The sequence below is a fragment of the Neolamprologus multifasciatus genome, chromosome 3, assembly GCF_963576455.1.
Source record: "Neolamprologus multifasciatus chromosome 3, fNeoMul1.2, whole genome shotgun sequence".
Classification (NCBI taxonomy): domain Eukaryota; kingdom Metazoa; phylum Chordata; class Actinopteri; order Cichliformes; family Cichlidae; genus Neolamprologus; species Neolamprologus multifasciatus.
In genome coordinates, this window is record NC_140441.1 from 34,816,547 (window position 1) to 34,840,586 (window position 24,040).

Sequence of the window (24,040 nt, forward strand, 5' to 3'; positions counted from 1 at the left end):
ACTGTTGAAGTCAGGGAAGCAATTCCACCCTCTTGAGCCCAACACAGAGAGAATTAGGAGGAGCTTTTTCTCCCAGGCTATTAAGGCCCTGAACCAGGTGTAGGACTGGACTCTCTACATATCTCTACTCACCATTGCACATGCACTTAATAACAACAACAATGATGTACTTCTGATGTGGTCTGTCTCATATCACATCAGTGTACATGCATTTAATAACAAAATAATGTACCTCAATGACACACCTCATAACTGTTTTTGACTGTTCACTGTGAATCTAAAAACACTGCTGCTGATTTGCACACCTTGTTAATTTTGATTTTTTAACATTCATTTTATACTTGATTTTTAAAAGATAAAATGGTCTCGCACACTTAACACTTAAAAATAACACGAAACTGATTGAAACATTTAAGGTGTACTATTCCCCAATCACATATTTTGTATGTAAAATCTAAACAAATAAACAAACAAAACAAAAAACACACACACATGAAATTTGGGCAAAAGCCATCATGGTGCACACATGCAGAGGGACAGTAAGCATCTTCATCATGGAACCTTAACATTTAACCTTGATAATGACCTAAAGCGGGGTAACATTTGCAGTGAGTTTAAAAACCAATACTGAGAGCATTCATTTCATTGAAAATAAAGTGAACCTTTGCAAAATTACCTTCTGATTTTCCTTCTTGGTCTCAATCTGCAGATACAGCCTTACTGTGTGGGGACCTAAAGACAGCTGGTCTTAAGAATCAGAATACTTTATTAATCCCTAAGGAAATTTTGTGCATTACAGTTTCTCCAAGACAGTAACAGTAACAGACTAAAATATTTAAACGATACAATACAATTCTGAATATGCCTGTTCACAGGGGTGAAAACGAGAAAAGGGCTCATATGCACTCACACACAAAACAGAAAAGGTAATATAAATTTAACTTGAAAAATGACCCAGCGATTTTACTGGCACATCAACGCCCTCATCCTGTTTCAGTGAACTGCTGGAAGATCACCTGATTTTTCTCCAACACAAGCAAAGTACAGTTTATAAAGTTCATGTTTATTCAAGGCTTTGCCAGTAAAGAAATGTAATCCATTTATGTTTGAATATGGGAGATGATCTAACACCAGCCCTGCCATGAACAAAGAAACGTTATTGTTTAATCCTGAGGTGTCTAAGTCATCATTGGTGATGCCCTTAATCCTGACCTCTAAGAAAATGCAAAATCTATTTTCAGTTGTTCCCCAGTATTGTAGTAATCAGGTTGCATGGGGAGCTGTCATTCTAAATGATTATTTAAAAGTATTTACATAAAAAAAACCCATAGAGTTAGGGTTTTGATCTAGGTTGAAGTCTTCATGACATCAGGGCAAAAACTAAAGTAGTTCAGTAAAGACGGATTAGCTATAACTTTCCAACGTCATGACTGTGTGACTACCTAACAGAAAATGACAATTACTTCACACGTCCACATCTATATCTTTACAACTGCTCGACTCAGCCACAGTAATTAGCTACATACATCCCTGAACATGGACAAATGTCAGCGGGTATTTTTTTTAAAGTAAGGGAGAATTTAAATTAAAAAGAGATGTAAAGAAAAAAACTTAAAGGTAGTTTAAAAAATGGACACACCAGTTATGTCTTTTGTGTTTATCATGTCTTTAATTGCTGAATCAATGTTATCCCACTAGACTTCACGTTCTACCTTTAGATGGAGCATAACACTCAGGAGGAATGCAAAGCTCCTTTGAGAATGAGGGTTTCTACAAAAAAATTTTTTTTCCATGGGCTTCCCGGTGTCACCTATTGTAGTCAATCTTTACATCCAGGAAGTGGGAAGTCAGGCTGATTTGAAAGTCCACTATTATGTCCACTATGAACGACTACCCTTGAACAGAGGAGGTGGTTTATGACACCAAATGTCTGCCATCTATAATCCAGTTTTGAGATCCCTTCCCAAACACTTTAATGCCCACTCACATCTTGTATAAGATGATCTCAATAAGTCGAGTCTTCAAGAAGTCCAGTCACTTTTCTTTTCAAACTCCTTACATTATGATGACCTGAATGACTGAAAACTACACAGTCACAGTAATTGAGACCACTATGGTTGTTGCATTAGAAATTATCTGTACTCAAATCTAATGATTATTCAGCTTGAACATCACCTATTTGCTCTTTTTATTTATTTTACTGACTTTCTGAGAACTTGTTTAACCCATCAAGAAGAGTATATTTCAAAATAGAAAACCATTTGCAATGAGCTGTTTCATGCTGAATTCGAAATACTTTAAAGCAAATTTTTTCTGTGAAATGAAAATTTGAATAGTTTGCCCTTACAAAAGCTCCTTTTTTCTTCTATTTCGTTTTATGCTATGCAGAGTACATCCATGTCTGAGACATAAATTATTTGCTGTTTTAAAGGAGTGGTGTTGCCACCATCGTTGACATCGTTGGCAGGCAAAGGACAAAGGTGGACAATAGAAAGAGAAAGAGGACTTTAAGTGCAGCAAAGGAAATGTTTACATATCAGCTAACTGTAGGACAATAGTAGACAAGCAAATAAGTGAATGAGTCTTAGCTATATACTTTATGAAAAAGGAAAGTTTTAAGCCTAATCTTAGAATTAGAGAGGGCCTTCGTCTCCAAACTCAAAAGTGAAAGCTTTTCCGATATAACAGGGGCCTGAAAGCTGAAGGCTCTGCTTCACATTCTACTTTTAAATATTCTAGATACCACAGGTATACCACAAGCTCTATTAGAGTGATATGGTATTATGAGATCTTTAAGATAAGATGGGGCCTGATTATTCAAGACCTTATATGTGATTAGAAGGATTTTAAACTAGATTTTGAACTTAAAATTAAATTTAACAGGCAAAAAAGAGACGCCAATATAGGATATGGGATTCTCTCTCTTTCTAGTCCCTATCAGTACTCTTGGATAAACCAAATGCATTTAATGCATTTTAATGCCTTTTTAGGGCAGACTGATAATACAAATTAGTCAAGATGAAAAGAAAACAAGTCCATCACTGAAGTAATAACTAAGACATAAAAAGCTATTTTTTCAGCATGACCCTAAAGTGAAGATGCTTTTTTTATAGACATTGCATAAATGGAAGAAAGCAGTCATACATATTTGTTTAATATATGCATTGAGGTCAAAACAAATAAAGTGTAGTATGAAGTTTGTATTCCTGTTTAGGTCTGGCTATGTTACAGTATGGCACACAGCACATTTAAAAAATATGTTTCATTTCCAGTAGGTGGCAGCAGTGTGAAAAATGTGCATAGAAACTCTGCAACCAATTTTTATGGATTGTTTTCCTGCTGCTCTTTATTTGATAACACATAAAATTTACTTAAATTAAATCAAAACCTGCTGAGAAAAAATGCAAAAATGAATAAATCTTCTGGCTGCTAAGCATGCATGTTCTGGATGCCACAGTTAAGCAGCATCTGGGGCAAGTTCTTTTTTTGATTTTACTTACTGTCAGTTTATGAAAAATGCACCACCACCTAAGTTTGAAGGCAACTTACTGCACTAGATTTGTTCGCAAACTCAAAATCTCAATTTTAGAAGACAAATACTGATAACTGTGGCAAATAATTGATTATCTTAATGACCTTGTAGTACCATATCACCCTATTAGAGCACTTCGCTCTCGCTCTGCAGGCCTACTTGTTGTTCCTAGAGTATTTAAAAGTAGAATGGGAGGGAGAGCCTTCAGTTTTCAGGCCCCTCTTCTGTGGAACCAGCTTCCAGTTTGGATTCGGGAGACAGACACTATCTCTACTTTTAAGATTAGGCTTAAAACTTTCCTTTTTGCTAAAGCATATAGTTAGGGCTGGACCAGGTGACCCTGAATCCTCCCTTAGTTATGCTGCAATAGATGTAGGCTGCCGGGGGATTCCCATGATGCATTGAGTTTTTCCTTTCCAGTCACCTTTCTCACTCACTATGTATTAACAGACCTCTCTGTATTGAATCGTATCTGTTATTAATCTCTGTCTCTCTTCCACAGCATGTCTTTTATCCTGTCTTCCTTCTCTCACCCCAACCGGTCGCAGCAGATGGCCGCCCCTCCCTGAGCCTGGTTCTGCCGGAGGTTTCTTCCTGTTAAAAGGGAGTTTTTCCTTCCCACTGTCGCCAAAGTGCTTGCTCATAGGGGGTCATATGATTGTTGGGTTTTTCTCTGTATCTATGAAGCGCCTTGAGGCGACATTTGTTGTGATTTGGCGCTATACAAATAAAATTGAATTGAATTGAATTATAGTATGTTGCATTGTTTTGTTTTTTTTGCTTGTTTTCTATTCTTTTTCTCTCAACAGGTGATCCCGGAGATATTTTTTCTTCCCCCTTTCTCACTGTCCCTCTCCCCTTCTGTTTTTCTTTTCCTTCCTCTTTCTTTCTCCCTTTCCTATCCCTCACTCATGTCTGTCCCGTCTGTAACAACTGAAAATAAAATAAATAATAAAAACAAAGGTCGATCAAATGGACCAATACGGCAATGCCATGATGATCCATTTGGCAAAATAAATCCATTGGGTATCCTTGTTGGTCTTCAGACAACAATTCTGACGGCTAAAGAACCAAATGGGACAGGCAAAAAGAAAAAAAAAGAAAAAAAAAAAAAGAGTGATATGGTATTATGAGATCTTTAAGATAAGATGGGGCCTGATTATTCAAGACCTTATATATGATTAGAAGGATTTTAAACTAGATTTTGAACTTAAAATTAAATTTAACAGGCAAAAAAGAGACGCCAATTTAGGATATGGGATTCTCTCTCTTTCTAGTCCCTATCAGTACTCTTGGATAAACCAAATGCATTTAATGCATTTTAATGCATTTTTAGGGCAGACTGATAATACAAATTAGTCAAGATGAAAAGAAAACAAGTCCATCACTGAAGTAATAACTAAGACATAAAAAGCTATTTTTTCAGCATGACCCTAAAGTGAAGATGCTTTTATTTATAGACATTGCATAAATGGAAGAAAGCAGTCCTACATATTTGTTTAATATATGCATTGAGGTCAAAACAAATAAAGTGTAGTATGAAGTTTGTATTCCTGGTCTGGCTATGTTACAGTATGGCACACAGCACATTTAAAAAATATGTTTCATTTCCAGCAGGTGGCAGCAGTGTGAAAAATGTGCATAGAAACTCTGCAACCAATTTTTATGGATTGTTTTCCTGCTGCTCTTTATTTGATAACACATAAAATTTACTTAAAATAAATAAAAACCCTGCTGAGAAAAAATGCAAAAATGAATAAATATTCTGGCTGCTAAGCATGCATGTTCTGGATGCCACAGTTAAGCAGCATCTGGGGCAAGTTCTTTTTTTGATTTTACTTACTGTCAGTTTATGAAAAATGCACCACCACCTAAGTTTGAAGGCAACTTACTGCACTAGATTTGTTCGCAAACTCAAAATCTCAATTTTAGAAGACAAATACTGATAACTGTGGCAAATAATTGATTATTAATAAGTTTTTCCTTCAGATGCCAAAAAAATAAGCAGACCCCCCTGTCTGAGAAGATTTACCACAGTAGCTAATCAGTTTAAACTCTTGTTTGCTGTGTTCCTCCATGCTTTATGTGTTTGCTCATACAGCACTGGCAGAGATTCCCTACCCCCAGCTAAACATCCAAACACTGTTAGTATGCAAATGACCCATGTCAGGTTTCATCAAAGTCAGCAACTGGTGAGATTACTAACAGGATAAAGGAGAGTGGAGCTGTTTAGTTGCAAACAAGGAGTTTAGTTCCTCGCAAAACAAACAAGCTTAAAACAAGACAAAAAAGAAATAACTTAAAATGTTCTGTTCTCAATCCGTTGTGTTTGGCTATGTTGAGAGGTCTTATTTTAGTCTTACTTTATTTTGCAAATTTATTTGAGAGTTAGTCAATCCAATGAAAATACATTTTGTCATTATTATTATTATTATTATTATTATTATTATTATTATTATTATTATTATTATTATTATTATTATTATTTTGTTATTATGATCCTTTGTTCTAGTTTATGCTGACTGTGTGTTTGGGTTTACACCCTTTGGTTCTTAGGGTTTTTGGGTCTGTGTTCCCTCTGTTCTGTCTGTACCGCATCTCTGAGTCCAGTCTGTGCATTTCCTGTTTTATTTTGCAGGTCTGTGTCTTACGTCAGTGTATTCAATTGTATTTCTCCCTGTCTCGTTAGCCCTTATTTCTCCCAGCTGTGTCTCCCTCCTGTTTCCCATTCCCTGATTAGGTCTCTGTGTATATAAGCCCTGTGTGTTCCTTTGCTCGCTGTCTCACTGTTAACGTTTACTCACCTGCAAACTATTCTGTGGGTTCGGTTTACCTGTTTTTCTTGCCTCTTAGTTTATTTTCCCCCAGTATAGTTAGTCTCCTCAATCTGCAACCTGCAACAAAGCTGTTTATTTCGAGTTCACCTTTGCCTTAGTGAGTCCTGCATTTTTTTCGTCCTGCACACAGCCATGACAACTTTTATGTTGATGGTTGTAAAGATCTGGATGGATATTTTGGGGGGTTGTTTTATTCAATTTTTTCAGTTTTATTTTTCAAGACTTGGTGAATTTACTTTTTTTTCATAACTTGGCCTACCCTTCTTAGTTTCGTTAATATTGGCAACAGTGGGAAGTGTATTGTTGGGTTTGAAAATATTTTATAAAGGCCAGCCAATCAAGGTACATGTCATGTTTTTAGTTGTTATAATTTTCGAGAAATTGTTTTATTTTTCAGTTTTCCCCCTGAGGAATTACCACCTCAGCGTGGTCAGGGGGGTTGTGTGGCTCAGTGTCCCTAAGAGCTAGATCGGCAGAAGCTTAGGGCCAAGCTGGTCAGGTCTTAGAGTAGAGGCCTGACAAAGTGCAATCCGATTACACAACAAAAGCAGTTTTCCAGAGCACCCCACCACCACCTCTTTCCTGCCTCTGTTACCACCATGTGTCCCCATTACATTTCTGTCTGCCTCCTCATACATGCCTGTCTGTATTAATCTTTAAATAACAATGTTATTGTCAGAGGCTGGGTCTGAGACCCAGTGTGTGTGTATATATATATATATATATATATATATATATATATATGTGTGTGTATATATGTATATGTATGTGTGTATATATATATATATATATATATATACAGTCTGCTTGCCTCCACCCCGGAGGGAAGGGTAACATCTCTTGGGTCTGGGTGCCGTTTCCCCCTCTGGGGGCGAGGGTACCTGGACCCGGGGTATAGAGTATGTTTGGGGAGTGTGATTGTGTGTACATGTCCATTTACGTTTATCCCTACGTTGGGTGAGTGCTGAGTGTTTGTATATGTGTGCATGGGGGTGGGAATGCATGTCTGTGTCTGTGTGTGCCTGTTTGTCTGTGTCTATATGTCAGGTCGGGTCTTAGACTCCACCTCTCTGGGAACTCCCAGGCCCTCCAAAGTGTGGAGGCCTATCTCCCCTCACCACACTCCCTGCCGGTGACTGCTGCCCTCAGGGGTCGGTGCATTGGTGGTTCTTGGTGTCCGGGGCTGGGCGCTCAGGTATGTACCAGCTCACTCCCGGTGGCTACTTGGCGGTGCCTGGCGCCTGTTGCTCGGTCAGGCCTCTTCCGGGGCGCCTCCGGCCTCTGTGCCTGTGGCTCGGTTCAGTCTGGCACAGCTGGCTGCTGGCAGAGCCGGCGGGCACACCGGTGCAGCCCCCTCTAGCTTCTGCCCGGTGGCTACTGGGTGACCCCTCGTCTGGGGATCCTCAGCCCTTCCCATGAAGGTGGCACGGATGCCCCTCCGGTGGTCTTCCTTGGGCTCTTGCACTCTGGGGCCTCTGGATGTCTGGGGCCTGGATCTCCTCCATGCCTGCTTCATGCCCTGGGGGACGGGGCTATGGCTCTCTACATCCTCTTGCAGACCATTACATGGGGAAACCATTTGAATACAAGCGCGCCGATCCACACAGGTGTGCACACGGGTGTTCACTGTTCGTAGACTTAAATCACACCTTTCTTGGCTGCTACTTCAAAGCACATTGTGTGCTGTCTGTCCTGCGTGCTGCACAACAACATTCAATATTTAGTATTTACCGCTGTTTACACTTAGCTAGATTAATGCGATGGTGTTGTGTTTAGTATGTTGCTTTGTTTTTTTTTGCTTGTTTTCTATTCTTTTTCTCTCAACAGGTGATCGCGGAGATATTTTTTCCCCCCCTTTCTCACTGTCCCTCTCCCCTTCTGTTTTTCTTTTCCTTCCTCTTTCTTTCTCCCTTTCCTATCCCTCACTCATGTCTGTCCCGTCGGTAACAACTGAAAATAAAATAAAATAAATAATAAAAACAAAGGTCGATCAAATGGACCAATATGGCAATGCCATGATGATCCATTTGGCAAAATAAATCCATTGGGTATCCTTGTTGGTCTTCAGCTCCGGCGACACAACAGCCAGGACCCAAGCCCCCAAGGCCCAGCCAGCACCCCAGATCAGGGGGCGGAGCACCCCGAGACCCCCAAGCCTCCACGCCACGTAAATATTATTTACTTTTAAGAAAACTGCCTCTCTAAGTTACTATTATTATAGAATATATCATGTTATTACCCTGTTGCCAATTAATCCAATTAGCTGCCAGCTGTTTTTTGCAGTATCACTGACTTTTCAAGCTAGATGTGTTGCTATTAAATTTAAGACGAGTTGTTGTTTTTCATATAATGTTAAGTTTTCTCAGTTCAAGCATTTTTGTATGTTTCCTGTGCTTTGTTATGCATAAAATCTGTTTTCATGAGTTTGGAAATCATTCAATTATTGCATTATGTGTATTTATTTATATAATCACATTTTTTCTGTCATTAAACTTCCTTGGAACTGGGGCTGTCTAGACAAATGTCTAGACAATGTTGTTTTGTAACTTCTGTTTTGTTGGACAAAAGGAATTTCATCATAGATTTCATCATAGTTTTTTTTTTCAAAAGTTCTGCTTTTTACTTGAAAGTTTTATTAATTCTTCTATGACAAGAAAAATGTAGTTCTCTTACTTATCATGTTCTCACATCTTAAATAACATTAAAAGTGAAATAACAAGCTATGAAATCAAAATTCAACATATTAAAAACAACTTCAGATATTCTGTCTGGTTCACTTTCATGAATAAATAAGGGAGTAGGCCTCATCTGGCCATTAAACTGCTTTTAAGGTAATTGTCCAATGAAATATGAACATGGGAGAAAATGGGAGACTGTGTATAAAAATGACCGACTGTGATTGTGCTTTATCTCTTGAGTTAAAGCTGAAAGTCTGTACTTCAGTCACATATTGATTTTTTGATGTACAATCCACTGTGGTAGTGTGCAGAGGCATAATGACAAGTGTTAAGTTTGTGTCTCTGTACCTACGCTTCGTGTTGTCTCTTTTGCTCTTTTGTTTATAGTTTAGTGTGCTTAGGTTGTGTGCCTAGCTTTGCTTCCTTTGTCTCGTCCTGCCTAATTAGGCCCAACTGTGTTTCCCTTCTGTCTCCTATTTTCTCATAACTCTGCTGTGTAATTTAGCCCTCTGTCATCACCTGCTTATTATCGTGTCGTACCCTTACATTAGTGAGAGTACAACAAGCATTATGTGTTTCCTCCATGCTCCTGGTTCAAAGTGTAACTTGTTAGTTTCTTAGTCTCCAGTCTCTTAGTTCTCTGTTTCCAAGTTTAGTTTCCTTGTTTCCAGTTATTATGTTCTGTTGCCTGTATTTTGGCATCTGAGTTTTCACAGCACAATAGAAACTGCCTCTTCTTGTTCATCCCTCTTTTTTCCCAAGTCTTGCGTTTGGGTCTTTTATTGCAGTGAATCATGACACTTTCAGCTCCTGTGCAGAGCTGGTTTTTAAATTTAAATTTGTCTCTTGCCACATCTGCAAGGACAGAAACACCAAATTAAAAGACGCGCTTGCACTTCAGTAACCCCTCATTGATAATGAACTACACATTAAAGTAGCAAAGTCCAATATTTATGTGCTAAAACCAATTACGGCCGTTTGGCAGCTTAAGTTAAAATTTATGGTTAAGTTTTCCACTGGCGATTTTTTTAGCAGACTCTTTATATTTGTTTTGTTGTTGTTGTTGTTTTTTTCCTGAGTTTGTTTAAAATGTTCAGGCTAAAAAACAGTCTAATTATTGTTAACTGTTCACAAAGTTACATGAACAGTACTCTGTACAACTTACATCCTTCAAGAGAAATAATTTAAAGCGTTAATATTTGCTGTCAAATACCCAAGCAGCACAAACACTAGTTATGACACCTATGTTGGTGACCATGATGCAGCAGCAGATTGAGCCAGGACTGGAAACTTTTTCCTTCATCTCATCTTTGCAGATCTCCATTTAAAAAGCACCAATTACTCAAAGATAAATATTAGCCTGGATAATCTCATAGTATATAAGGTTTTTTTGAAGTAACAGGTAATGTCAGCTGTCAGCAGAACTGAAGAGCTGAAAAACATGTAAGAGTAAAACTTCAGATCCTGATGTGTGTGAGGACATGGAAGGATTAGCTCTATTTCAGATTTGAGAGACACACTTTATATTTCATAGCTTGTGATGATTCTGTTCTCTTTGTTATTACAGAAGCTGGTCTCAGATTCAGACCTCAGGACTACCTAGTGACAACAGTAACTGCAGCTGTTTTACTGATAAAGTTAAAGACAAACAGTCAAAGCGATTAAGCATCCATGTAACTGTGACTATATATCAGCAATAGTAGTTCAAACAGTATCTCAGTTTGGTGTTTCAGAAAGCTGCTGATCTCATATCTTCACGGCTTGTTTTAAATACTTCATGCCTGTGGAGATGGCCACAGGCATGAAGAAGACACAATGTTCTCGCTAGCAGCATTAAATAAAACTTTATTTAGGTCAAAGGTCTTCACATGTATGTTGAACTAAAAACTATAATCTGGAATTATTTCACACGTTTTTTTGCCAATAGTGTGTTATTTACCGTAACGTAATTCAGAGTCATTCATACCAGAATAACCAGAGAGGATAATATATATTGCATATATATCTTTCTGCAGGACTGAATCCTCTGAGGATTATCTGAGTACTTCTGAAATTACAAAGAGGATAGGTCTCTATCATGCTGTTCATGAAATCTTGGGTTATTCATCTTCTGGGGCAGGTCTTCAGTGGAGCTTTGGTGAGTTCCCAGTAAGGGAGTTGGTGGTGAAGATCTTGAGTCCTGTATGATGCCTGCGATAAACTTCAGGCTTTCCTGATGTTTCTGAAACAATGCCTCTCTTAATGGGTCAACATGACAGCTGTGATGAAAGAAAGGGAGGAAGTTTCTCCAAAGCTCTAGACTCAAGAATCACGGCTTGGTCTTAATGGTCTCTCTCACTAGTTTTCCCCCATAGTGGATATAGCTGTTGGTAATCAGAATCAGAATACTTTATTGATCCCTAGGGGAAATTATTTTGGTTACAGTGCTCCAGTATAAACAGTAACACAGACAGACAATACACTAAGTAAGGAATAGCACAATATATAAAATGTATGCATGCATATATGTATACACATGTAAGTCACTTATTGATAAATAGCTGAATAAGAAAGAAGAGCATGTGCAAAAGGGTGTAGCTATTGTAATATACAGTGTTTTAAGTGGATGAGTTGTAGAGGGAGATGGCCACAGGCAGGAATGATTTTCTGTGTTGTTCAGTGGAGCTTTTCGGTACTCTCAGTCTCTCACTGAACATGCTCCTGTGACTGACCAGCATGTCGTGGAGTGGGTGGAAGGTATTATCCCACATTGTCTTTATCTTGGACAACATCCGCCTCTCCGACACCACCTTAAGGGAGTCCAGCTCCATCCTCACAACATTACTGGCCTTACGGATCAGTTTATTGAGTCTGTTGGCATCTGCTACCCTCAGCCTGCTCCCCCAGCATGCAACAGCATAGAAAATCTCATAGAAAATCCTGAGCATTCTCCAGCAGATGATGAAGGACCTCAGTCGCCTCAAAAAATAGAGACGACTCTGGTCCTTTCTGTAAAGTGCTGTGGTGTTTTTAGCCCAGTCCAGTTTATTGTCAATGTGTACTCCAAGGTATTTATAGTCCTCCACAATGTCCACATTGACCCCCTGGATTGAAACAGGGGTCAAGTGTTTCCTGGTCTTCCTAAAGTCCACTATCAATTCCTTGGTCTTTGCCACGTTGAGCTGCAGATGATTCTGCTCACACCACGTGACAAAGGAGTCGACCACAGCCCGGTACTCTGTCTCATCATCCCTGCTAATGCATCCAACCACCGCAGAGTCATCAGAAAACTTCTGAAGATGGCAGGTCTGTGTGCAGTGGCTGAATTCTGAAGTGTAGAGGGTGAAGAGGAAGGGGGAGAAGACAGTCCCTTGTGGTGCCCCTGTGTTGCTGATTACCTGGTCAGACACACACTGTGGGAGACGTACATATTGTGGTCTTCCTGTCAGGTAATCAACAACCCAGGACACCAGAGAAGCATCCACCTGCATCGCTGTTAACTTATCTCCCAGGGGGATCGGCCTGATGGTGTTGAAAGCACTGGAAAAGTAAAAAAAAACATGACCCTCACAGTGCTCACTGGTCCAGATGGGTGTAGACACGATTGAGGTGTCAGGACTCTCACAAGAGACAACAGCGCTATGTGAAGAGAGAGGGAGGTACAGTGGTGTTGTTCTGGATTCCAGGCTGACTACAGGTGAGGTTGTGGGGGGGTGAGCTGTCACTGCAGTGTCGAATCTGTTCAAGAACAAATTCAACTCATTAGCTCTATTCTCACCTCCCTTACCTCCCCTGCTGTTGGTTGGCCTGAATCCAGTGATGGTCTTCATGCCATTCAACACCTCTCTCATGCTGTTCTGCTGGAGTTTCCACTCCAGCTTCCTCCTGTAATTGTCCTTAGCCTCTCTGATCTTGTCCTTTAGTAACACCTGAACCCTTCTCACCTCTTTACCTTAACGTGTTATTTGGGAAACAATGGACAGTCTGTGCTGGAACAATGGAGTCTGTGCAAAAAGTTATGTAGTCTGTGATACACTCAGTAAGCCCATTGATGTCCTCGGCGTGAGGCTCACAGAGTGTTTCCCAGTCGGTCACCTCGAAACAGCCCTGTAGTTCCGCTAAGGCCTCCTCTGACCACCTCCTAATGCTCCTCGTGGTGACAGGTTCCCTCCTCACCATTGGCACAGTAGGTCTAAGATTCTCTCCCCCCTGGTGGGACAGTCCACATATTGTTTAAATGCTGGTAATGTATTGTCCATGTAACATGGTTGAAGTCACCTGAGATCAGAATGAAGGCACTTGGGTGCTGAGTGGGTAGTGTCACATACAGCTGTGGGGTTAGCAGAGGGAGGAACATAAACAGCCAGCAAGATGACATGAGTAAATTCCCTGGGCAAATGATACGGCCCGAGTCCAATAGCACACAGTTCAATGTCCGGGCAACAAAACCTTTCTTTTATTGTTATGTGTAACAAAAACAGCAAGCCCACCTCCTTTCTTCTTACCACTACTGATGCTGTCCCTGTCTGCCCGAACAGTATGGAAGCCTTCCAAGGATGTGTTATCGTTGGGAATGTCCATGATTTAGTGAAAGAGATAAGACTACACTCCCGGCATTCCCTCTGACTCCATACCAGCGCTGAGAGCTCATCATTTTATTTATTAACGATTGCACATTTCCCGTTACGATAGACGGCAGACACGGTTTATACCTCCTCCTCGCTTCGAGCCTCCACTGTCTCACCGTCTCCTTCTTTCTTCTCTTCTGTCCTTGACCTCTGCATCCCCGATGTGTTTTTCTCCAAATTTCAGCTGGTACGTCTGCAGGTCTGGCCAGAGAACCTACTGGCATCAGGGCGATCAGCTGATCTCTGGAGTAAACAGTCCTTGCAGTATGTAGGTGTTGTCTCGTTCCTCGACAAAAGTAGCACTTCTGCGGCCACCAGCAGAACAGAAACTCTCTCAATCCACATGATTGGGGGAAAGATAATAAACAGATAAAAGTACAAGTAAGGAAAAAAAGCTAAACTAATGAGAAAAAGCAGGACTAACTGTAACAGGCTACATGCTGGTTGGCGCATGCACACTATTATACTATAGTATAATAGACCTTACTACTATAATAATATGGACTCTATTATTAAATGAAAAAAAATAAATTACACATCTATGAAACCTGCAGCTACTGTCTTTATTTAAAGTTGTAAGTATTTATAGTCCATGTTACCGGGCTGTAGAGTTCTCTGTTAGCGTAATGGCTTTAAAACTGTTTAAATCTTCAATTTTATCTCAAAGGACAACATGATATTTCTTCCAGTTTATATTTAACTAACTGCAACAATATTTTCAGTCACAATTACGTTATCAAGGGGTGGCAATACATTCTTAACTTTTAGAATAGGAGGAAGACGTTATGCATTGTATCTTTTTAAATACTAATTACAATGTATTTTAATATCCTTGATCCTTGTACTCTTTGAAACCTCTCTGTTGACTATCAGTAAATATCTGAAACCAAGTCAGCATGAAATCAAATTAGGGATGAAGCAATTGGGTTTTTGTTTGTTTGGTTGTTGTTTTTTTTGGTTAAGAAATAAGTTATTTCCTGATTTTGCAAGTATACAAATGTAAGAGTATATAAACACTAGTCTCAGAGCTTTTCATCACCTCTATGGTGGGAGACTGAAGCTACTGGCTCACACTGAAAAGAAAAAAGACCTTCTACAAAAGGTCTGGTACAAACTCTTACATTATCTTATCTCCTTTATTTAAAGAATTGACAGTAGTTATTGTCTTCTGTTTTTTCACAGAGACACCATGAAGCTCCTGGTTCTGGCTGCACTTCTTTGTGGATTGATGGTTCTGACCACTGCTAGTGAGTATTGCAGTATAATGTAAAGTATGTAAATATATGTCAGTATGTACGTGTTTAAATAATTCGTCACCATCTAATGTTTTAATTTGTTCATTTCTGCCACATGAAGATGTCGGCAGTGGTGCAGGAGGTTTAATTCCAACAGGTCAGTGGACATTTCCAGATTTTCACCAAAGTTAATCACATTTATAAACAAAAAGGAAAGCAATTGTGTTATGCATGATGAGTTTATAATAAGGAGGATATCTCTTAAGGAAACGCAGGTCAACAAAAAGATATTTTAAAATATATAATTATATATAACACAGCAAGAGAGAGGAAGAGATATTATGAAATTTAAATTGCACATAGAAATAGAGTCCCAAAAAAAGAAAATAAAAACAGTCACAAGCCAGTTCAAAGACCTTTTAGATACATTAAAGTTGTTCATTTAGTATAAGTTGTATAACTATAAATACCATATTGGTTTGTCATTTTTCGGTTTAACAATTGCCTAAGTTTGAGCACAAGTCACATACCAGAAATGCCAGCCTAATATCAGCCTCATATCAGCCCTTCTGGCTATCAAAAAGTTGAAAGTTTAAATCCAAAGGTGACCATACTTTGCCACCATGCCCCCTCAGCTTTACCAGGACCAGAGATACTAGCAGATTCAGTTGCTAAAACACATTTCCATTGACTTTTTCTAAGTGATCATGTTTTGTTCTGTTCAGTTCTCTTTGTTATTGATTTTATGATTATTCCTATATTTATAATTTTTGATGAAACTTTGTGTTTGGAAATTTTACTGCCTATTACTAGAGTGAAAAGATTAATAACTACTAAACGAAGATTGCAGCTGCATACATATAATTACAATTTATAACTGTAAGGGAATCAAAATGCCCTGTACATTTTCAGTCACTTAAACTACATAACATTTAATTGTCGAGATGGTATTTGTGTGTTTGTTTTTTTCAATATTGCATATGTCATGATTGAAAATAAAAAATATATAATATCAGCTGGAGACACATGTACATACAGCTATTTATTTGTCACTAGCAAGGAGTTACCGGTTCAACATGTCCTCTGGTTGTCTTCATGGTTGGTCTCCTTTCAATCATCGCTGTTTTATCTACGTTCCAAGATACATGAGATGGGGTCTAGCTGAGGTAAGTTTCTATGATTTGTATTGTCTTCAAAACTTGATTAAAACACATCTAGCCTAGTTGTGACTTTGAAAAACCTCTCTGTGTAACTCTTTACTGAAGAGAAACTGCAAGTCAATGGGTGGACACCTTGCATCTGTGCACAGCCCCAAAGAGTACCGTTTCATTCAAACGCTCACTAGTGATCATGACTACAAGGAAACTTGGATTGGAGGAACTCATGAATTCGAGGTACCTTTTTTTTTTTATCATTACCTTTCTGTTTCTCTTAATGAAAATACAGAAGCCACTGACAGATAAAAGCAGCTTAAATAATATTATGAATAATATGGGAGATTTGCCAGCTGGTTACATTCGTTATGTCAATTAAATAAAGCTGATTTGACAAGACTTTGGCTAGGCATGATCTTTAGGCTCGCCTGAACTGATGCTATCAATCTCTGTCTTCTAGGAAAAAGTTTGGCTGTGGAGTGATGGGAGCTCTTTTGACTATACACACTGGTGCCCAGGAGAGCCTACTGGTGGCAACCAGAATTGTCTCCAGATAAATTATACCCGTAATTCAGAGCTTAATATTTAACATGAATACTTAATATGTGAATGATTTTAAATGAATTTACTAATTTCTGTTTTTGAACTTTGCAGCTTCCAAGTGTTGGGATGATCTGGAGTGTGGCATACATCGGCCATCTGTCTGTGCCATGAAAAAAATCAAAAAATCAACACTCCTCGGCTGACACTGAAGCATGAAACTCCTATAAAAACACAAACTGGTGTATAATAGTGTTTGTGTTATGCTTGCTCCTACTTCTTTCATTTTCTAGTTACATTTTTTTTCCTTTCTTGGTAGCACCCAATCTAAAAATCCAAATGACAAATCAACAAAAACTGTATTGTCTTTTAGGCCTTGTGTCTTTAACAAGAGCAGACTGATTGTGTTACCACAGCATTGATCTTACAAAACTGTTGCTTCTTCTGTTTATCTCTTTATTTTTGCTCTTTTATGCAACATTAAAGCTATCAGTCAAGCATCTATCTGTGTTACATCTCTTGTGTTAAGGCATATACATATTCAGCAGTCATAATATGCATGTATTAAAACTGGGGAATTTAATATTTATCTGCATTTGCTGGTTCTATTATCAGTCTTAATTAGATGTCCTTCTACTCGAAGACTTTGGACAATTAAAAAAATATGTTTACATGGGCATGACAGTTTGATCACCTTTTTGACTACTTTGTGGCTTCAGTATTCCTAATAGAACAGCCACTTTTTAGGTGTCTCTGTACAGTTGAAGTAAGGTGAAACAAATATGAGTCTCTTCCTCTCTCTCTTCAAAAAAAAAAAAATCCTCTTGCTTCTGTGGATGGTCTTTATCCTTCAAGCTCGGGTTCTCTACCAGATGCCTGGGAGCTTGAGAGTATCTCAGCTGTTCCTAGGAATGGGCTCTTCTGGACAGAGATTTCTGATGTTGTTCCTGGGATTTGCTGGAGCCACTTGGCTAGTTTGGAAGTCATTGCTCCGAGTGCTCCGATTACCACTGGGACCACTGTTACCTTCACCCTCCACATCTTCTTGAGCTCTTGGTATTTCTCCAGCTTCTCATATTCCTTCATCTTGATGTCTGTGTCATTCGATTCACTACATCGATCACTACGGCTGTCTTCTTCTGTTCGTCTACCACCACTATATCCGGTTGGTTAGCCATCACCATTTTGTCCATCTCTATCTGGAAGTCTCACAGGATCTTAGCTCGGTCATTCTCAACCACCCTAGGGCGCGTCTCCCATTTTGACCTCGGGACTTCAAGGCCCTACTGTAGCCACGCCACTAGGGTTTACTATGCTGGCCATTTGGTTATGACGTTCCATGTATGCCCTGCCTGCTAGCATCTTGTATCCTGCTGTTATGTGCTCCATTGTCTCAGGGGCATCTCTGTCTCTCTCTCTCTGTGCAAGCTTCAATATCTGTGAGCACACCCCACTTTTCAGTTATTTATTTGTAAAAAATGTTTGGAATCATGTATGATTTTCATTCCACTTCTCACGTGTACACCACTTTGTACGACTTTGGTCGTTCACGTGGAATTCCAGTACAATTGATTAATGTTTGTGGCTGTAATGTGACAAAATGTGGAAAAGTTCAAGGGGGCCGAATACTTTTGCAAGCCACTGTGTGTGTGTGTGTGTGTGTGTGTGTGTGTGTGTGTGTGTGTGTGTGTGTGTGTGTGTGTGTGTGTGCGTGTGTGTGTATGCATGTGCACACGAGTGCGTGTGTTTGTGTTTGGGGGTGTATTTGTGTGACCTCCTGCTCACCAAAAGGGTAATGAAGGCAGGAAGTTTACTAAACAAGAAAACAGAACCTTCACATAGGATGTACCTATAATAAAACACTACAGCCTCTCCCACCATTCAACAGGTTGGGGAGGGGAACAGCAAAATCTTAAAATAAAGTAAAAGAGTTTCTACGTTGACGTTGTGGAAGACTACAGGAGTGTACGACTTGCTCTGCTCCTAATCTACAGCTGTATTGGAACAGAAATCGAGGGATGGAGAGAGCGTACCAAGCTCCAACGGTGACAGCGCAAAGGGAGACCAGCGTTGGAATTATGACTCTGTAAACGGCACAGACACCAGGAGCCATGACCGTGACTGAGAATGACCACCAAATGCTGCTTCACTTTGCCATGCAAAGTACTTTGACACTCTGGAGAAAGCCTTTCCTCTGTATCAGTGTTGTTGCATTTGCATGTGAGAGCTTAGATTGTGGGGATGATTAAAGATGAACAAAGAGTGGTGGGAGAACAGTGAAGTGAGAATACACAGTGTGAAACTCCTTTAAGTGTACAATAATGTTGATGTGACATACAGAATGTCAGGGAAGAAATTCTGTTTTTAATGTGATTCTTTGATTTAAGAATCAAAGGGTGGGATTGTATAGGAATTTCTTTTACTTATGTATTAATCACATTATTTTATTGTATAATGCCTTGGTGCCACTGGATTTTTCACTTTATTCTAAATTCCGTCTACACCCACAGATAAGCTACAAAGCCCTTGTTTTACTTTATTATCTTCTGTGCTATGTTCTACGCTCAGAGTTAAGTTTACTCTTTATTTTAGTTAGTTGATTATTTAGTTGTGTGAAGGGAACCTGCAAAGTAAGAATTTCATTGCTCTGCATCACCACTTGTGTTTTGCAGTGTATATGACAATAAACTTCTTGAATCTAGCAGTTTTTTTTCTTTTTTTTTGATGGGGGTTGGGGGGTAGACTTAGCACCAAAAGTTATCTGCAAACAGTGGTGCTTATGTTTAGCTTCCTCTCCTCTGCAAAACTCAGCAAAAGCAGACACACCCATATAATCACTCCAGGACCAGGAAGGATCCTGTTAAAGCAAAATTTAAAAAAAATTGCTAATTCATATTAATTAAAAATGCAATTGTTTCATAAACTGCTAGACACCATGCTATTTACCGCTGGAGTATTATGGCCTCCAACCCAAAACTGTCGATAGCCACGTCCAGCACGCTGCACCTCCTTTTGAATCTCGTTAGCTTGACTGGCACTATACACAGATGCAAGCTGTCCTCCACGATTCTGACAGTTTCTCTACAGCGCAGACAAACAGACAGAATTAAGTGACCAAGAAATTTTACATCATTAATGTACTCCAAGCTTTCATAGTATACTTAGTGTAAAAATCAATATCTTTGTTACTTGAGCCTCAGCCCAGGTCATGTATCTTGGAACAAAGAGGAGGCACTGTTGACTGTGCATACTCCATCCATCAGGGCAATATGGAAACCTGCCACCAAAAGGGTCCTCTGAGGACAAATGGACAAGAAATGTTGATATTGAGCTGCCAGTGAATAGTTAATCTGTTGTCACTCTTCATTTTTGGGCTTTTACGGGAAAAACTAAAATAAATAAATATTGTTATATTGCATCTGTTGTAAATGGTTTCATTCACCAAATGTCTGCATCTGCATGGGCTGAAAATTTTCTTGGTTGCAGTTACTAATGTAGAGCATGTGCTGTTCTAATTTTTTTACAGGTTTTTTATCGAGATATTCATCCTAAAATAACCATCTTACATTCACCTGGTACAGGAAGAGCATCTGTCAAGGGTATATTACTGTAAACTGGAACAGTTGCAGGCACAGCTTCAGCCACAGACAAGAAATAAACAAGAGAGTTAACACAGTATCATAAATTCAGTACCACAAAGATAAAATGCTCATGAACAATTAACACTTAAAAAAATCAGACTGATTGAAACATCTAAAATCTGCTATTCTTCAATCACGTTTTGTATGTAAAATCTAAAAATATCTACACATTTGCCTTTAAATACTCACAAGAAACTTGGGCAAGAGCCATCATGGTGCACACAAGCAGAGGCACAGTAAGCACCTTCATCATGGAGCTTTAACCTCTCATAAAGACCTAAAGGGGGTTTCATTTGCATTGGGTTTACAAACCAGTGGTGAGAACATTCATTTTAATGAAAAGAAAAAACTTTTGCAATGTTACCTTCTGTTCTTCTTTCTTGGTCTCAGTCTGCAGATACAGCCTTCTTGTGTGGGGAGCTGAAGACTGCTGGTCTTAAATATGCCTATTCACAGGGGGGGAAACAAGAAAAGAGGTCATACATACTCATAACACACAAAGAAAGAAAAGCAAATATAAATTTAGCATGAAAAATGAACCGGGGCTTTTACTGGCACATAAACACCCTCATCCTGTGTCAATGAACTGCCGGAAGATCACCTGATTTTTCTCCAGCACAAGCAAAGTTCAGTTTATAATGTTCATGTTTATTCAAGGATTTATCAGTAAAGAAATGTGATAGATTTGTGTTTGAATATGAGACATGACCCAGCACCAGCCCTACCATCCACAAAGAGGCTTTATTATTTAATCCTGTGATGTCTGTAACTCTTTGTTAAAAAAGCAGCAGTTAGACACCCTGCGTATCTGTTTACTTTATCTTTGACCTTTTCCTCCAACTCCATTCTTTTAAATGTTTTCTCCCTCTTTTCTATTTCTACCCTGTCTTTCGCTAGTCCGGCTTATTATTGCAATCAACTAGAAAACCACTCTGATAACAGTGCACATCAAAAACAATCTATGAGCATGTACTGTGTATTTCTCTCCTCTGTGAATTACACACAATGTTTGTAGCCAATGCTTATAATAACAGACGTCACAGTCATGACTTGCATGTGTTTAAGGTCCCTGTTTTGCATAAACTGTACTTGGCAGCTTTTCTGAGTACCCTGTGTCACCCTACCCAGAAAAACTTCCCCACCCATATTTGCATATCCAGTATTTGATATGAGGGTGTCTGTTGGTCAGTGTAGCAGGATGCAGCAACAGTGCCAAACAGCATTATAGTAAACAGTTACCCTCCAAACTGCAGATGATCTTTGGCGGAATGATTTGAAAAAGATTATTTAATTGTTTTGAGGTTTAATTCACCGTGTTGGTTAAAGTTGATTTTTAGAAATAACATCTGACGATTACTCCCATTAAAATATAATCTCTTAGAGTAGAGTTATCTACTGTGAAAAGCAACTCCTTACCTTGCATTATCAAAAATAAACATGTCTTTGCATTTAGGTTGTGAACACTGATTAGGTTCAGCAGAATATGTGTAACCTATGACACATTTGGAAATCATTTAAATAAACTGAACCAGAGAGTAAAACTTGTAAAATAAATGACCTTGAGGATGTTACTATTTACAACAGATGTGTATACACGAATATTTATTTATTTTAGAACATCCTGTTCCCAGTCGCGCCAGCACCAGGTTTCTTTTTCTGTTCTTGGAAACACAAGCAAAGGAACTCTGTCACTGCCACGTATTACTGGAGCAAACACAGCATCTCACATTTTCACTCTCTACCACACACACACAGTAAGCACAGAATGATTAAAGACCCCAGTTGTGTGTGTAGAGCCTGGAAATAACTAATTTTCAGTTCAAACATGCAATATTCTTATACTCAGTCTTCAAATCTTAATGGATATGTATGAACATAGGGTTATATATGCTTCTAAAAGTATGTACTTTTTAGTACATATCAGTATGTTTATATATTGTATTTTTATTGTATTTATGTCAGTAAATGTCAGTGTTAAATGTTAGCTAGATGTCAGTAAAGTGCAGATAACAGGTCAGATTTCTTAGCCCTCCAGATTAAAAGTGTAAAGTCCTAGTTATAGTGGCTGCTATAAAACATATGTGTTTTAGTCAGCCAAGAGACACAAAAACAGTCCTGTGTGATACTACAGATTTTAGTATTGATCTGATACCAAGAAAATACAGAGGCAGTATTGTTGATGCCAGTACCAATACTGATACTCTTAACCAAAAAAAAAAGAAAGGCAGCTTGTACAGGAGAGCACTGTGTCATGATTTTTATTTCTATTTGGAAATTATGAACATATTTTAATGGTCACTAAAATCCTTCATTTTGAATTACAAGCTTCCAGGCAAACGTGGTCTGGTAGTTTGTGGCTGTAGTAGGAACAGTGTTGAGCATCTGTGAGTAATGATGTCACTAGAGGGAAGCAAAATATCAGAGTGACAACAGCCTGCTCTTCAGTGACTTACCGTAACAAAGTAGAAATTGCGATATAACCACACAAAGGTTCTTTCTCTAACTTTGAGTGGTTTAAATTCCTTCAATCTTACTACACTCTTGGTGTCTTCTCTCAGTATAGCAATCAACAATTGATTCTGTTAAGGAGATCAGGTTGCCTTAATCTTACTACATTCTTAAAATAATTTAAGATGTTTATGTTTTTTTGGCATTCTTGTTTTCTTTAATGTTCTTAAACAAAAGTTAAAAAGAAAAGGTTTGCATCATGTTTGAGGTTGATGTCTTAAAATATCATATCAATAATGCAAAAATAAGGCTCTGGCAAGACAACAGGGCTCTAACTGTTTAAGCCTTCAAAAAAAAAAAGAAAAGAAAAAGAAATCATCCGTAACAGTAAACCTGAGAGTCTGATTTACTCATATTAATGTTCAAACTAGAAACAAAAAACAAACAAACAAACCCTCCCCCACAAATTTTACATTATGTGGCCTTGTAGCAACCAGCAAAACATGTGTTAAATATGTACTAAAGCGTCACCTTGTGGAAAAACTGGAAATAATTAAATCAGAAGCGAGCCCATTTAAGTTGTACTGATGTGTGACCGTACTGAAGGTTTATTAGCAAGAAAAGTCCCAATAGGCCAGTATAAGATGATCTAGGATTGGCAGGAAGCCAAGGTATAAACATCAATAAGGAAGGACCACACCAGGGTAAACAGTGCACAAATTGTTATATTTGACTATATCAGCTGCAAATAAATGTACTTAAAACAATAAAATAAAATGCTAAATATCCCCCCCCCCCCCCCAAAAAAAAAAGAGAAAAGAATAACAAACTAAATTAAAGTGCGCACATACAGCTTTTCTCTGAGTCATATGTATGAATAAATAATGTCTGATGACTGATGGATCATTGGGACCTGTTCTGTTTATTTAACTGTTGTCCTACCGCTGAAAAAAGAAAGTTTGTAGTCTTGCAGGTATCTGAAACTTTGATGGGAACGAAGCTCTGGATCCAATAAAACCTCAGCAAATCCTATCCACTTTTGAACAATAAGTATCAGTGTAACTTTTATTTTAATACAATAACTATAATATTGGCCATATCATGTTTACACTGACTTTAGTCTCATGAACAACATTAACTAATTGTTATTTACTAGCTAATCTTAAATGACTGTTCAGTACAGAAATGAAGCCCAACAATCATATTTTACAGTCCTGTGGTCTCAGCCTCAGATACTTATTAAATCACACAAAGCTTGTGTAGAAACAAACAAACAAACGAACAAAATATGTACTCCTTCATTTCTGTCAACCACAGCTATCATGGTTGCTAGGCGACCTGGGCAGCACAACGGAGGCTAGACCGTCC

General features: G+C 38.7%; 2 protein-coding genes across 3 annotated transcripts; one reads left to right on the forward strand and one right to left on the reverse strand.

Moving 5' to 3' along the window:
* The first annotated feature begins 14,686 nt into the window (after positions 1-14,686).
* Positions 14,687-17,085, forward strand: LOC146522771 (type-2 ice-structuring protein-like). 2 transcript variants are annotated; one of them, XM_085153392.1, is made up of 7 exons: positions 14,687-14,756; positions 14,837-14,901; positions 15,011-15,046; positions 15,946-16,055; positions 16,155-16,283; positions 16,504-16,609; positions 16,698-17,085. In XM_085153392.1, the coding sequence occupies exons 2-7, from the start codon at positions 14,844-14,846 to the stop codon at positions 16,787-16,789; spliced, it is 531 nt and encodes a 176-aa protein (XP_085009518.1). In that variant the 5' UTR covers positions 14,687-14,756; positions 14,837-14,843; the 3' UTR covers positions 16,790-17,085. The 2 variants fall into 2 exon arrangements, with proteins under 2 accessions (XP_085009518.1, XP_085009517.1); XM_085153391.1 differs by having other exon boundaries at positions 14,711-14,756; positions 14,810-14,901.
* LOC146522772 (galactose-specific lectin nattectin-like) lies at positions 16,833-20,761 on the reverse strand. The gene is made up of 6 exons (XM_085153393.1): positions 20,589-20,761; positions 20,414-20,501; positions 20,156-20,218; positions 19,773-19,879; positions 19,530-19,664; positions 16,833-19,440 (listed from the first exon to the last, which is right to left on the reverse strand). The coding sequence occupies exons 2-6, from the start codon at positions 20,475-20,477 to the stop codon at positions 19,282-19,284; spliced, it is 528 nt and encodes a 175-aa protein (XP_085009519.1). The 5' UTR covers positions 20,478-20,501; positions 20,589-20,761; the 3' UTR covers positions 16,833-19,281.
* Positions 20,762-24,040: the final 3,279 nt, after the last annotated feature.